A 14,030-nucleotide genomic window follows, 5' to 3' on the forward strand; every position below is an offset into this window, starting at 1 on the left:
GAAATGGAGGATTAACAGAAAAGTAAATGTATGGTAGGAGCTATAGATGATTAAAACATGAACAGACTTTGATGAAATTAAAAAAAGTTAAAGGCCTTCAAATCAAAGTATACCCATCTGCAGTAGTCCCTCTCCCTGTTTTCCATCCCTTTTCTGAAGAAAAACAATCCTCAAACATTATTACACGACTCAAAGATGCTTGTACATACTCTTTTCCATGCCAGCGGTGTTAGTAAAGCAAGCTTGCAGTCATTAGCACTTATTTGTTAACAGTCCTTTTTAAAAGTGATTACTGTCTACTTATGCTATCCAGAAGCCTTAGTACATCAAGCTGTGTACATTTAATACATGCAATAAAAGCAAACACAATTTGCAATTTCATAATCATGACCAAAAGTGCAATTCCGTGCATTTTGAGGGATGCATGGTCTTATGGAAATCGTTTTTGTGGGGGATTTGGGGGACTTACTTTGCGTATGGATTGGCTCTATTAGTAGTAAATCCACTATAAGGGAGATCAAACACACAGTTTGGAGTTAATCAAAACTGCGCTAGTTACAATTAGACATTCATTGGGCTCAGGCAGGCAGGGAAAATCATTGGTTTCACCAACATTCTGCATATATCTATATTTAATTTTCACACATATTAGTCGACCACAACAATTAGATTATGTGGTGATTTAGGGTAACAGTGATAAAATGAAAATCTGGGCATTTTTCAAACTGTTAGCTTCATTGCTATAAGTTACAACAAAAATATCAGCTTCATATAAACGTTACAAATACAGCTCACTAATCACCTGGCTTCACAAATGCGCCATTGTACAGACATTTATTCTTATTAATTGAATGAAAGGTATGATGGAACTTGTGTGACATGAATAATATTTGGAAGAATACACTCTATAATATGGAAACAGCCTCTCTTTCCCCTTTCGTCTTCAGACTGAAAAACTGTAGTATAACCTAATCATGTTCTATGTTTTACCAGTAGCAGTGGAGCCTGCACAATACGAAGTTGTCTTAGTTATCAACAGAGCATGTTAAGAGTGTGGTAAGGTATTGTTAAGAAAGATTGCGTAATATTAACCTTGCAGTGAGCGTCGCATTGAGCTGGCCAGTGTGAACAGCTACATGTGGTTCACCTTTGTCTAACATCTTCCAGTAGTTATCCTGAGAAAAGAAATACAAAGAAGGAACATACAATTAAAACATAAAATTAAAACATTTAACTGTGTTTTGGGGGATTGTGTCTTTGATGATATTACACTATCATCCAGGAGGAAATTCCATGGTGATTGAAAATTTGACTTTCTTCACCGTCAAATGACCTGCAGTTTAAAATCAAAGGCCAGTGTAACAGGTCCACACTAAAGCTACATATCAAATATCTATCATTCACTTTAGCAAATGGACTCATTACAAAAGATAGCCCCCCCCCCCCCCCAAAAAAAAAAAAAAAAAAAAAAAAAGAGAAAGAGAGAGAGTCATACTGATCACATAGGTTTTTTACACGCTAATTTCAATTTTATAGGTTTTATTCCTGGACAATATTTTTCTGTTGTTTTCTGATCTTATCAATTTGTTAGTTTCATTCCAAATTGTAGGTAAATTTTATTTGACATATATAACAACCCCCCCCCCCCTCGAGAGTGTTCCGAGCATAACCCTAAATAAAAGAGCTTTGACTATTTAAAGACACTCACCTCTATGTTATCCAGCGGAGGGTTTGGCCTGGTATAGAGCATCTGCTGTGTAAGACTAGCCATACGGCTATACGTGGACAGTGTCGTAGGTCGACCCTTACACACGACCTCTTCACATCCATTCAACTCATGATCTTGTGATCTAAGCCTCGATGCTGCAAGAAAGATAATAGGAATGGAAATGTTTAGCAATGTGCTTCAGAAATAAATGGTATTTTGTCCAATGTGTTACTGACCATATCTACAATTTTGTTAAAGTGTATCTGATGAGTGAATCAAGTTGATAGCCCTCCTAGAGATTGGATAAGACTGTAAATGAAGTTACAGAATACCTCTGATGTCAACTTATATTTGCAACTCCACAATACTTGGTGATGTATGGGACACAAAAAGGCTAAAACACCTTGGAGTGCCTTTAAAAATCATAAAGCACCATTTATATACCTAGAGGATTTAGGAAATTATATCTTTCAAATACATGATATACAGATATTGTGAAATGAATTCATTTTTAAATAGTCTATAAATACTGTGCCATATGCTGATTTTCTCTCAGTATTTTCTTCAAAGTAATGTTTTCATTACAGGTCTCAGTCATTTGAATACATAGAAGGTGCAGAAGTTACATACACTTCTCAAGCTTTTACTGCAACTCCACCATACCCTCATATTACGTGTGTGTCTCAGAGAAACAAGTGTTGATCTATCTAGAACTATCTCAAGGCTTTATAAACAAAGGAACAAATCTGGCCGATCAACAATTTCCTTTCAGGAGAAGCACACAATAGCGTTTACTTTCTACTCCTGGTGCAGACCTGCCCATAGCTAGCTAAATCCCAATAAGTAGAAAATACATTTGTTTATGGGCCACTTGCATTCATTTGTTAAAAATCTTTTTAAAAGATATAAAAAAAAAACTTCACTAAATTATTTAAAGGGAATTCAGATCAAAATTAAAAAATCAAAATAATAAATCCTTGAACTCACCACCTTGCTGTTTTCTGAGCAATTCTGTCTCCATTTCCAGCCTCTGTTTATCTTCCTGAAAGGAGAAATGAAGTATATGCAGAAGTGTAATATACTCTTCATTAAAAGAATAAGTCTATGAGGAACAAGCCAAGATATATATGATGTGATTTCCAACCGGTGTCTTGGCTCAGTCAGTAGAGCGTCCGCCTCACAACCGGGAGGTCGTGGGTTCGAACCCCGGCCGCGTCATACCAAAAGATGTTAAAAGACGGGAGTTGCTGCTACCTTGTTTGGAGTTCAACAATAAGGGATAGAGCAATGTCGATCTTGCGCTGATCAGTGGCTGCCGGGCTCACGATCAATTGGGCAAAAAGAATTTCCATTTTCGGTTTAACTTAATAACTCCAAATTTTATTATTATTATTATTATTATTATTATTATTATATATCACTGATTTTCTAATTAATTTGTTCATTAAAAACATGTTATGGGGTCTACATTACATTTGGAGTTTAGATTTCATTTAATTGATTATGTATTTTGAAAATAGTGCATTATGAATAAGGAAACTTACCTTTGAAAGATTATCAAAACTGAGAAGAAACTTGCAGTAGATACTATCCAATTTCACTCTGCTCTGAAGCTGTAAAATAGAAGAGAAAAAAAATATTCAGATTGTAAACAATTGATATCCAAAGAATCAATCCCTATCCACATTTGATTTTCTCCTCTATCTCAAACTTTATAACCCACAACAGATTTCATAAACATATTCATATAGTCTTTAGTATTTGCCCGAGTATCAAATGGCATGTCTTTAAACAATCAGCTAGGTTGACAAGAGCAGCCTTGCGTATGTCAACACAGCTGATTGTAAGGAAAGCCATCATGCACAAATTTACAGCTGCTTCAAGCAGAACTATGAGTGCAAAAGTAGCAAATTTTGAAAACGACATTGCCTCACAAAAATAGCCATAGAATCAAGATGCCTTATCCAAAATCTTGGTCTCATTTTACTCAGAAAAGAACTTTCTACTAATTAAAAACAAACAAAAAATGTGTCAATAATATAGTTAAAATTGATAAGATTTCAGTTGTTGCGTTCTAAACAATATGTGATATCCTTTAAAGTTGAGCTTTTGTAACCTCAGATATCGGGACTGCAATGATACCTTAAGATACAAGTATGATTAAAGACTTACTGCTTTGGGGATGTGAAGCAGGTCTGCAACTTTATTCCATCTCTTGTTATTGGTGATGGTCTTAAGGCCACCCTGCTGTGCTACGACTTGAGAGAACTCTACCAGGTCTATCTCATAGCCAGATATCTGATGGAAAAACAGCATGAGAAGGATTGTATGGGACTAGTCACATTATTTTCAATCTTCATAACAGGTAACAACTTAATCATACTCCTTGTTAATTTGTTTGTTTTTTGTTTTCATGTAAATCAAGAACAAAAGATTTATCAGTTAAAATTAGGGCCTTTGTTGAATATTTTTAGATGTAAGCTAATACGTCATAATCTCAAGAACCTTAAATCGGGTCAAATCAATTTTTCATATACAAAAAAGTTACAAAACCTGGTAAGAGTCTGAATAATTTAGAAGCAATACAATGCGATTGTCTGTGTCATCGTTACAGATATCTGCCAAGTCATAAAATGGATGAAAAATGTATGTTTTACACATGAAGCTTTTTGCAACTTCTACACATGAATTATAATCTGACATTCTCTTCTCTTCTCTTCGTCATTCTTGTTTGAAGTGTCTTATGTCATGTGGTTATGATGTTTCCATACAGCTTTCCCTCATGTATCCTAAATGTCACACACATGTTTGATTAATTACCTTCCAAGCCTAAGCATCGAGTCACTGGTTGAGGTAGGTGTAACATGAATGAACTTATCTCTCATATCAGCACAAGCATGAACATGAATGAAATTTGTTTCGTCTGGTTTTAATTTAAAATATGTTGCTCCTACACTTCATACCATGATACCATCTAACATCGTCTCAGAGAAAATTGAGTCTGAAGTTTCATTTTTGAAAAGTATAAAATCGTTGCTAACTTGTTTTGGCAGCAAACCAATTTTTTCCCTTTTAATGAAAAGAACTATTTAACATTTTGATAGAGTCTCATAATTAATTGAATTCTTCCTTCAATTGATCTTAAATGAAAGAAAAAGTAAGAGAAAAATGCTGAGTTTTTAGTAAAGGAAAGTAAACGAATATTTCCAATAGAATTTTATTCATATCACAGAACAGAGAAATCCCCAAATATATCAACATAATGGTAAAAGAAATTAAAAAGAAAATCCATAAGACTTTCACTACTATTACTAATTTACCAAATATATCAATTAGTAGGCGGTTTCGCTGCAAAATTTGTATGATCAAGTATTAGTCAAAACATATTCTTTCACATGATTGGTAATAAGAGCTTCCATTTCATTTTTTGAGAGGGGGGCGTTTCCAAAACTAGTCTTTACCTATACAAAAAATCTTCTCCCCTGGTTTGATGAATATTTGCTTATTTTCTTACCTGAGGAGGATAGTAGGCTACTTTCTCTCTCTCTTCCAAATGCCTCTTGATACATGCTAATTGCTTGCTTCTTGACTTCCATCTGAAAACAAAGAAATGAATTGTTTAACCTTGATAGTATGAACACTGCAGTTCAGCTAGATAATGAAGAGAGTTGTGTTAAACTGATGTCCTATTCTAAGCCATCGTTAAGTTCAATGTTTCATCTTGCGTTACAATACAATGACATCTTGTTGAATTTGCATATACATTTCCATGGCAAATATTTTCCTGTTTTAAGACATTTCATCAGAAATGCCTTCTTAAACTGAGATGTAAATTTATCATCTAGAATTCCTTGAAAAAGTCTGAAGTAAAGTAGCAGAAAATTGAACATCAGTGTAGTTGGTCCAGGTGGTAATATTATAGAATCATTCAAATTTAAGATGCAAAATATTGTATCACTAAAGTTCATCATATTTATTGAAGTACAACAATAACATTAATTTTAATGAAAATTAGTTGTATATGTGCATAGTTCCGCAACTTACCATTTGAGTTTGGGGGATTTTCTTTCCAAATCACAAATGGCAATAACTTCTATTTCATTGTCTTTCCGTCCATGATTGCATTTACTTGATCTGGTACACATCAAATCCATTAATCCAGTTATATTGTTGCTATATCAACACAACACATTGGTGTATGCAGATTATTAGAGTGTAGAAACAATCAAACAATAGGCTTACCTGTGCATTAATCTGTGAATATACTGCACTTCTGTGGTGAACCTTGTGTTGGCATGAAGCTTGCATTCAGGCTTGACATAGAGAAAGGAAGGAGAAACAAGGGTATACCCATCAATTGTGTTTGCACTGTCTACAAGTCAATCATAGTCATGAGACTTTGGTTAGTCATCCGTGAATGAGCTTCAATCATCTGGAAATTGTTTGTGATTTTTCAATTCGTATTTGATACTTGCCTACAGACTATTGTTGATGAGAGAGAAGATCGAGTCACAAAATTTTCCCTTGAATTGTTTGATTGGATACTTTTTTGTAAGGTTTGCAGGCTAAATGTCTATGGCAAAAATACACAGACAATGAGTACACCAAACTCAACCAATCTATGAAATGTATTTCTGCACCAGATACCAATCTCACTATCTTCTGCTAAAGCCCCACTGCACTACTTATAGCTACTTGCGGCCCTCTATATAGCAAACAATGCCTGATCAATGCCTGTTGGTCCCCCATTATCCCCTTTTTCCTATGTTAATTGAGAGCTGATTTGATGAGATAACCACCTGTCAGTGACCTTGCAGGGAGGTCTAATCTCCCTGGCCAAACTAGTGCAGACAGGCTTTGAGGGTCAGAAGGACATTGTCTTTGAGTTGAAGGCTGTGTGTCTTAGTGCCCTCAGAGGACATTAGGTTTGTAGGACGTACTTACCTTCCAGCCATCAGGTGGAATAACCCTGCACATTCCATAGTCATTGAGCTGATCAGCGATGGACTCCATGTATGCCATCGGATCACTCCACTCTTCTACGCTGGGTCTCAGCACCAGTCCCTCCTTCACACCCTCAATGAATCTGGAAGGTCCAGACTTTACCGGGACCTCCTCTTTGGAACTCTTGAGTGGAGCCAGTCCATTCTTGGTCTTGGCCCGGTTACGCCTTGGAGACTGTCCCTGAGCCTTCTTCTGCAGCTTCTGCAGCGTTGTCTCCGATGTGACCTTTGGTGGCAACAGTTCTTTGTGGTTTTTGAGAAGCGGGTTCCTGATTTTGTTTGGCCTTGCTGCAAGACAGTCCTCTTCCTCTCCGTCTTCCTTGATCTTTAGTTCGGTTAATTTCTTCTCAATTTCGTGATTGAGATGGGCCTTTGGACAGATCATACTGTCCTTCCTGAGAACATTATTATTAAGTGTGCAGTTGGTGAGAGGTATGGTGAGCTTCTTGCTAATCCCATTTGTTGACAGGATGTTGTTTATCGCGTCAGCCTTATCCACGACGGGGTCATCAAGCTCCACTTCTGCAGCCTGTACCCTGTCTCGGAGCATCATAGAACTGTTTCTGAGTTTCCTAGAACCACGCCTTTTCAGATCTTTGAGTTTCTTCTGCCTCTTTGCTGTCTTTAGCACTTCCTCAATGGCACCCTCGAAGGCCAAATCCCTATCACCATTCTTATGCCTTGACCGTGTCCTTTGGGAACAATTCTGTGAATGACAGGAGCATTTCTTCTCCTTGCGCTCTCTTCTGGATCCTTTCAGAAGCTTGATTTGACTCAGAAGGGTATGACCATTAGTAGCACCATCAAGTTTATCAAGAAGGTGATTTGACCCATTGATGACTTCACCTGAACATCTTTCATTCTTCAGTCTCGGTGATATCCTTGAGTTTCTGTCACTGTTTTTGTGGTTGTTCTTTTGGGTCACTCTCCTCTGACCACTGTTCTTTGCTTTTGAGGTAGCGATGATGGGGCTTTGGTCCTCTTGTATGTTTTTGTCTAGTCTATGATTAACGATGTTGTTCTTTGAAGGCACACAGTTTCTACTAGAGGATCTTCCTGAGGATCTGGTCAAGTTGGTTCTGACAGACGACTTCCTCCCAGCCATCTGGGCAGCATTCCTGCTAGAGAGGTGATTGTTTGTCTGGCAGCGTTTGTTCTCCCAGGGTACGATGGGGATCAGTGGGGGTGGATGCCTGCTGCGCTGGACTGCCAGGATAGGTGGAGGCACTGGAGATAGACTGGGCGGTAACCGCTGAGGACCGTTGCCAAGAATGTTGTTTTGGTTGGACTTGAAGGAGTTCCGAAGATTCTTATTCAATTTGCCAGAAGCCTGGATAAAAAATAAAAAGTAGTAAGAATTGTGCTCAATAAACTTCCCATAATCATAGATAAATAACCTGGAAATGCCTATTTATATACATGTTGTCTCTGAATACTCTATCACTTCATTCCACAGGGAAAAAAATACACGGGCTCGGGGCGATTTAGCCCCCGAAAGTCATAAAAAGCTCCCCAAAATTTGCATAGAGTTCAATGCAAAACAAATTAAAGAGTGTTATTTTCATGCAAGCAAGCTTGAAAAATATCCCTCAAAATTTGTTAGGTATTTTTTTCCATGTCATTCCAGTGTCTCCTATAGAAAGCACATGACAAATTACCAAGTGGATATCGAAAACCCTCGTGTCATCTCTAGAAAAAAAATTATGCATGTCCTTCTTTAACAAATAAAATGTAAAACGTCATTTTCTCTATCTTATAGACCCCTAAAGTTCATAACAACAAGGACTGCTCTTATCTCACCTTGAAATGCATGGCATCGAGTCTGAGCCTCCTATTCTTGATGTTCATCTTCTGTTGCAGGAGAGTGCCTGATGCCATGGCCGCTGTCTTAGCTTGTCTTGGAGGAGAGACCTTGGTGCCCTTGGGCGGGGTTGGAGTGGGAGTAGAAGGGGCAGGGTCCTCTCTAGGAAGGGGCTCGATGCCTGGTATGTTGATGTCGTTGTCGCTTCGCAAGGTGCTGGAGGCACTCCTCTTGCGGCCAGCCAGTTGCTTTGGCATGGACTGCAAAAGGTTTAGTATAGGTTTACTTTGCACGTTGAACAGATCCAAACTGGGAGGTAGAGCTGGCGTGCCTATATAGGAAATAAAACAAATTGTTAGAAAGTAAAACATTGATTTATGCAGCACTTAACCCCCTTGCATTTTTTCCTACCCCTCCCCTTTCCCTCCTGTATTCCCCATCCTCCAAACTATCTCCCACCACACAATATTGTTCTCACATCCAAAATTTATATACTGCTCTTATCTGATGAGTGGAGAACAAATAGTGTGTAAGCAAAGTTCTGCAAGCAATATAATTCACTCCATATATTTCTGCTTTGGATGTATCAACAATTTCTTTTGCTCCAACATTTACATTACACAACAAATGTTAAGTCAATCAGCTGTCAATTAGCTGCACTGTTTAGAAAAAAGAATCAATGATTCTTACAAAGTATGCATTCTACTTGGCTTCTGACAATGTTTGCAAACAATATGTCTGTTTGGAGCGGAAAAGATGTCAAGTCCTTGTAAAATGATATGAGTTAATGCCCTTCTCGCTTCAAGCAGACAAATTTAAATGTGACATAAAAATAGGTCCTGCCTGCCTGGTTGAAACACTATCTTTCATATCTAATTGAATAATTGTTTTCACTTCCGACTATCAAAATTGGAGAAAATGTGTCATAGTCACAATCACTTGGAACACAACAATTCTGGTGTTTTGAAACTCGGTTCAGAGCATCGACTCATCCAATGTAGCCTTGAAAGTGTAACAAGATCTTGAACGATTTGGCATAGTGTGTTGATAACTGTTTTTAATTGTTACCATGGAAATGTTAGTCACTAGATGGACATAGACAGCTCTGCTCGAGTGATTCATAAAACGACCCCTGTCTTTAGTTTGATGTACAATCTGCAAAGTCATTCAACTTTCTATGTGAAGATGGATGGAGGATGATAATACATCATGTAGTAGGTACACTGTATATACCCTGCATGAATCACAAAAAGCATATTTTCAATATTGAAGATGAAACACAATCTTTTCACTTTCTTCCCCTTTTGTGAAAGTTCACTTCGTTTGAACTTTGAAGGACAAAGCTATTACTTTCGTCAAGCTTTTAGAGGTAACTTCTGACCATTTTATCTACTTCCATATTCCATGAACATCCTTCCATGAACATCCAGCAGGGAAAATTTGTGACGATGCTTTATTTAAATTCAAGAAATATCTTAAACAAAGCTCTGGTAGACAATAGATGATGCCTGTGTATGCTAAACAATGACAGGGATCCAATACTAGAATATGAATCAACTTCCAATCCAGGATAGAGGAAATGAATTCCAATTTTAGAAATAACAGTGTAAGGTGTCCTTTGTGAAAGGGAATGTTCACACTTCTGAGGCCGATTACGTTTGATTTCTTGCCGACCGTGACTCCCATCCTGTCTCCCAAGCAAAGGGTGCGTCCAGACTATCAACTGCAGTTACAATATGACGTACATTCATGAGCACAGTTCACACTTCCACATAGTCCAAGGGTACCTCGCATAGAAACGATGCCACTGAACACGATGAAGGCATCATGAAACTTTACAAGAACAGTAAGGTGTGAACAGGAGCAGTCATCACATAATTATCAGAGCATGCATGGTGGCAGTGAGAACGCAGTCTCTCTCTCTCTCTCTCCCACTCATGTGGGCTGAGGTATATAGTGTTTCCTGAGCTTGGTTACACGCCAGGAGAGTGAGTATCAGTGTTACAGAGAGGGATTCCCCCTTCAAGCCAGAAGTTGTGCTTAGCTGAGAGTCTCAAGTGGTGGCTGGCTCAAACTTTCAATCACGATATCTGTCTACCCACCCAAGTTCATCTTGTCATCTATGCAAGGTGTCGAGGAGGAATATCGTGGGCGATACTCCCTCCTAATATTGCAATCCATAAAGGACTACCACTGATCAGTGTAATTCTGACTAACCCCAAAATGTCCTTTCTGTATTTCATGTATTTACAGGTATCAGAATACCAGTGAAAATGATAAATGATACTTGATCATGGAAATCTTCAGATTTTGTACTATTCAGAATCTCAAATGTCTAATCTACCCCAGCTATGACTGACTTCTAGGCTCCACTGTATCCAGAATACCTGATGCTTGACAGGAGCTTCCAGTGAAAGCAGTAGATGACCAAATACAGGATGGTATGCCGGTCTCAAAATGCAACATGAACACTGATCCCATCCTTATATCAACCCAGCATTATGAATGCGACCTGTATCTCAGAAGCTCAGAAGTGAACAACACAAGAGCACTGTGATGATATGATAGACCCTAGTCAGGACGAAACACTTGCATTAAAAAGGCACATGAACAAATAGACTGAATGCTTACAAAAGTTGATTTATGCAAGACATGAATACACTCATTCTACAGTGATCAGCTGACAAATATTTGAGTTCAATTCAGAAGTTTGATTCACACTCAAATGCTTGTTACGATGCCAATATCTTGTAGTAGAATAGTCCTTCAGGCAGTTGGTCTCCCGGAGGACGTCAACTTGATGCCCTTCAGAGGCCTGAATGGTGTTTCATTTATCAAATCAATGTTGACAGGTTATCCAGGCAAGTCATTCCCTTGTATCTAAGGCAACCGCAGGGCCGCAGAGCTGCAGTTTGTTGCTGTGGTGAGAGAACCGGCACCATCACTGTGAAAGTAGTCTTCCAGGGATCCTCAGACTTCCTGATGTTCTGTCATCACTTAACTCACTGTCAAGAGTTCAGAGCTCATACTTTGCTGGTTATCATGTGTACCACTATGACTATCATCTTTACACCAACTATTCTGGTATGTTTGTACAAGGAACGATAGAGAAATGTTGCATATTCTCTACTTGTATGATCATGATGGTACATCTGTATAATTTCATTTAATGGTTATTTGAGTAATACAGCACGTGGATGGTACCAGCTTCTTTGTTATTCCCATTCCCTTCTTAGCAAGACTGAATGTTCTTGAATATTACCTTGTACAGTATGTGTTTTGTATCGTGTGGAATACAACTATTCATCCCACAGAATACCTTTTATCTTTCTTTCTTTCCTTTTTTGTTGTTGTTCTTTGTTTCGATAAACGTTAGCTTTACTTCAGCTATTTTTACATAAATGTATGTGCGATTGATAAAAAATTATATTTCCAGGGATGACGAGACTGGATCTTAATAGGCCTATCTTCATCAGCTCGAGATTGCCAAATAACCCGCTATTTTAACTATCTTGAATGCAAATTATCTAACTAATTTGCGTCTTCATCAGCCCGCAGTTGCAATTAGCGGGATAATTGGTCGAGATAATCATCCAAAGAAATCTTGGTCTTGTTTCCCAAATAGCGGGCTAATTTGCGCCCGTCTCCATCTAGTTTGTGATGAGCATATCGGTCTGGTGAAAACGCAATTTCAAGCTTCAGGAAAATATTGAGAGTCTGAAAATAGCAGGCTTTTTGGCAATCTCGGTCTGATGAGGACATACCTGATCAGACTGAATGGCTTACCTCTGAGACACAGGAATGTTAAGAAGTCTTCAGTAGAAGGGCAGTGGTTGAAGATGCTGCAGGATTTAGAAGGGTTCATCATGTCTCCATTCTTCATCTTAGATGGGGTGCAGCCCGGACTGTAGGCCTGGGGGTAGGCAAACTTGCGCTGGGCTTGGACCTTGGCCCTGCAAAGGTAGCAGTAATGGTGGATAGAATATGGACAGGAGGAAAGAAAGAAGGAAAAAGGAAAAGGGGAAGAAGCATGGGAGGAAGGATAGATGGTAGGTGAAAGGCAAATAACAAGAGATTGAAAGAAAAGGAAAATTTAGAATATGAATAATAGAAAAGAGAGGGGGAGAGTAGGAGGACAAAAAGAATTGTTAATGATCAACATCAAGACAAACTTCATGTTTCAATATGGATGCATTCATGATAATGTAAATCTTTGGGGGAAAAACAAGTCAATTAAGAGTTGCAAAAGTAATTATTATGTAAAGTGCATCCATTAGGTAAGAAACAAAATTATATGACTTCTTAGCAGACCCTTCAAGAAGATAAGTAGGACTAAGAGCACCACAAAAAAGCAGATTATTATTTTGAAAGGCTTTGAGTATGTCCCTTGATGATGTGATAATTGGTCATAAGTACATCATAATGACCATTTTCTTGATTGAGACTGTCAAGAAACAATGAATGGCTTCCCAGATTAAGGATGTGATCTTGAGACAGATCTTGAAAGCAAGTTTCAATCATCACATTTCATTGTCAGTAAGATGCCATAAACAATATAACATCTCCCTAAAGGTATAGATAGCATCTCAATTTACAGTACAGTGTCATTGCTATTGCTACATGTGCTTTCAAAGCAAAGAGACTGAAAATTGATTGAAATTAAACCAGATCAAGTCAGGTCAGAGTTACAAAATACTCTGTGGACATAAACACACATTGACAGACTTGTACTAATTCACTATAAAGCAGGGCAGCAAGTAGACCATTGCTGAAATCTGTTTATAAGTTCAATACTTGATTTACATGTCCTTGACATGCATTTGTAAACAAAAAACATCAAGGTTTACAAGCACCATCATGTAACTCGAGACTAGCCTGGCGTATAATTCATACTCGGTGTATGTGTTAATGTTAACTAACCCTGGGTAGTACACTGATATTTCACATAGGCATACATGAACTCCAGAATCAGTTAATATTAATATCTGAGATGAGGACGGGGCATTATTGGGCATTGTGGGGCGGGGGCGGGGGAGGGGGGGAGGGCTCATTTTTATTTTCTCTAGACTTCAAATGCTCCTCCTAATAGAGATATAGACAAGCTGCTAATTTGGGCTCATCCAATGGAGAAGAATCACCCTAAATTGAAACCCATTAGATAGGAAAGGCTGGTGATGAGGACAGAATCGGGCCGACAGAAGCTTGAGTGTTGATATCTTTCCTATTGATTTCACTACATGTATCCAGACTTGTTTACATGAACTCTGATAAGTAGGTCAATCACCCTGCAAATCAACAATCTAGGTCACTTGGGTCATATCCTGGACTCAGGAAGTAAGGGCACAGTCACAGAATACAAGAGACCCTTTTTAGGGAAGTAAGTTTCAAACTCTTCAGATACTGCTTGATGAAAACAAGCTCTAGTTCGCTTTTTCATAAAATTGACCAGTCAAATAGAAAAAAAGTAAGTCTTTAACCATGATCATTAACATATATACAAGATTTCCTCGGTTAAGAA

General features: G+C 38.1%; 1 protein-coding gene across 1 annotated transcript in view; it reads right to left on the reverse strand.

Moving 5' to 3' along the window:
* Positions 1-14,030, reverse strand: part of LOC585046 (protein Jumonji) — a 76,242-nt gene that overhangs the window by 16,577 nt on the left and 45,635 nt on the right. The window contains exons 3-13 of the mRNA XM_030975577.1: positions 12,299-12,465; positions 8,512-8,843; positions 6,653-8,041; positions 5,951-6,021; positions 5,223-5,304; positions 3,881-4,006; positions 3,253-3,321; positions 2,696-2,750; positions 1,709-1,863; positions 1,093-1,175; positions 470-505 (exon numbers count right to left, since the gene is read on the reverse strand). Of these exons, the coding sequence (XP_030831437.1) occupies positions 470-505; positions 1,093-1,175; positions 1,709-1,863; positions 2,696-2,750; positions 3,253-3,321; positions 3,881-4,006; positions 5,223-5,304; positions 5,951-6,021; positions 6,653-8,041; positions 8,512-8,843; positions 12,299-12,465 (2,565 nt within the window). The remainder of the gene's footprint in view (positions 1-469; positions 506-1,092; positions 1,176-1,708; positions 1,864-2,695; positions 2,751-3,252; positions 3,322-3,880; positions 4,007-5,222; positions 5,305-5,950; positions 6,022-6,652; positions 8,042-8,511; positions 8,844-12,298; positions 12,466-14,030) is intronic.

The sequence above is a fragment of the Strongylocentrotus purpuratus genome, unplaced genomic scaffold (genome assembly GCF_000002235.5).
Source record: "Strongylocentrotus purpuratus isolate Spur 01 unplaced genomic scaffold, Spur_5.0 spur5_scaffold_8, whole genome shotgun sequence".
NCBI lineage: Eukaryota > Metazoa > Echinodermata > Echinoidea > Camarodonta > Strongylocentrotidae > Strongylocentrotus > Strongylocentrotus purpuratus.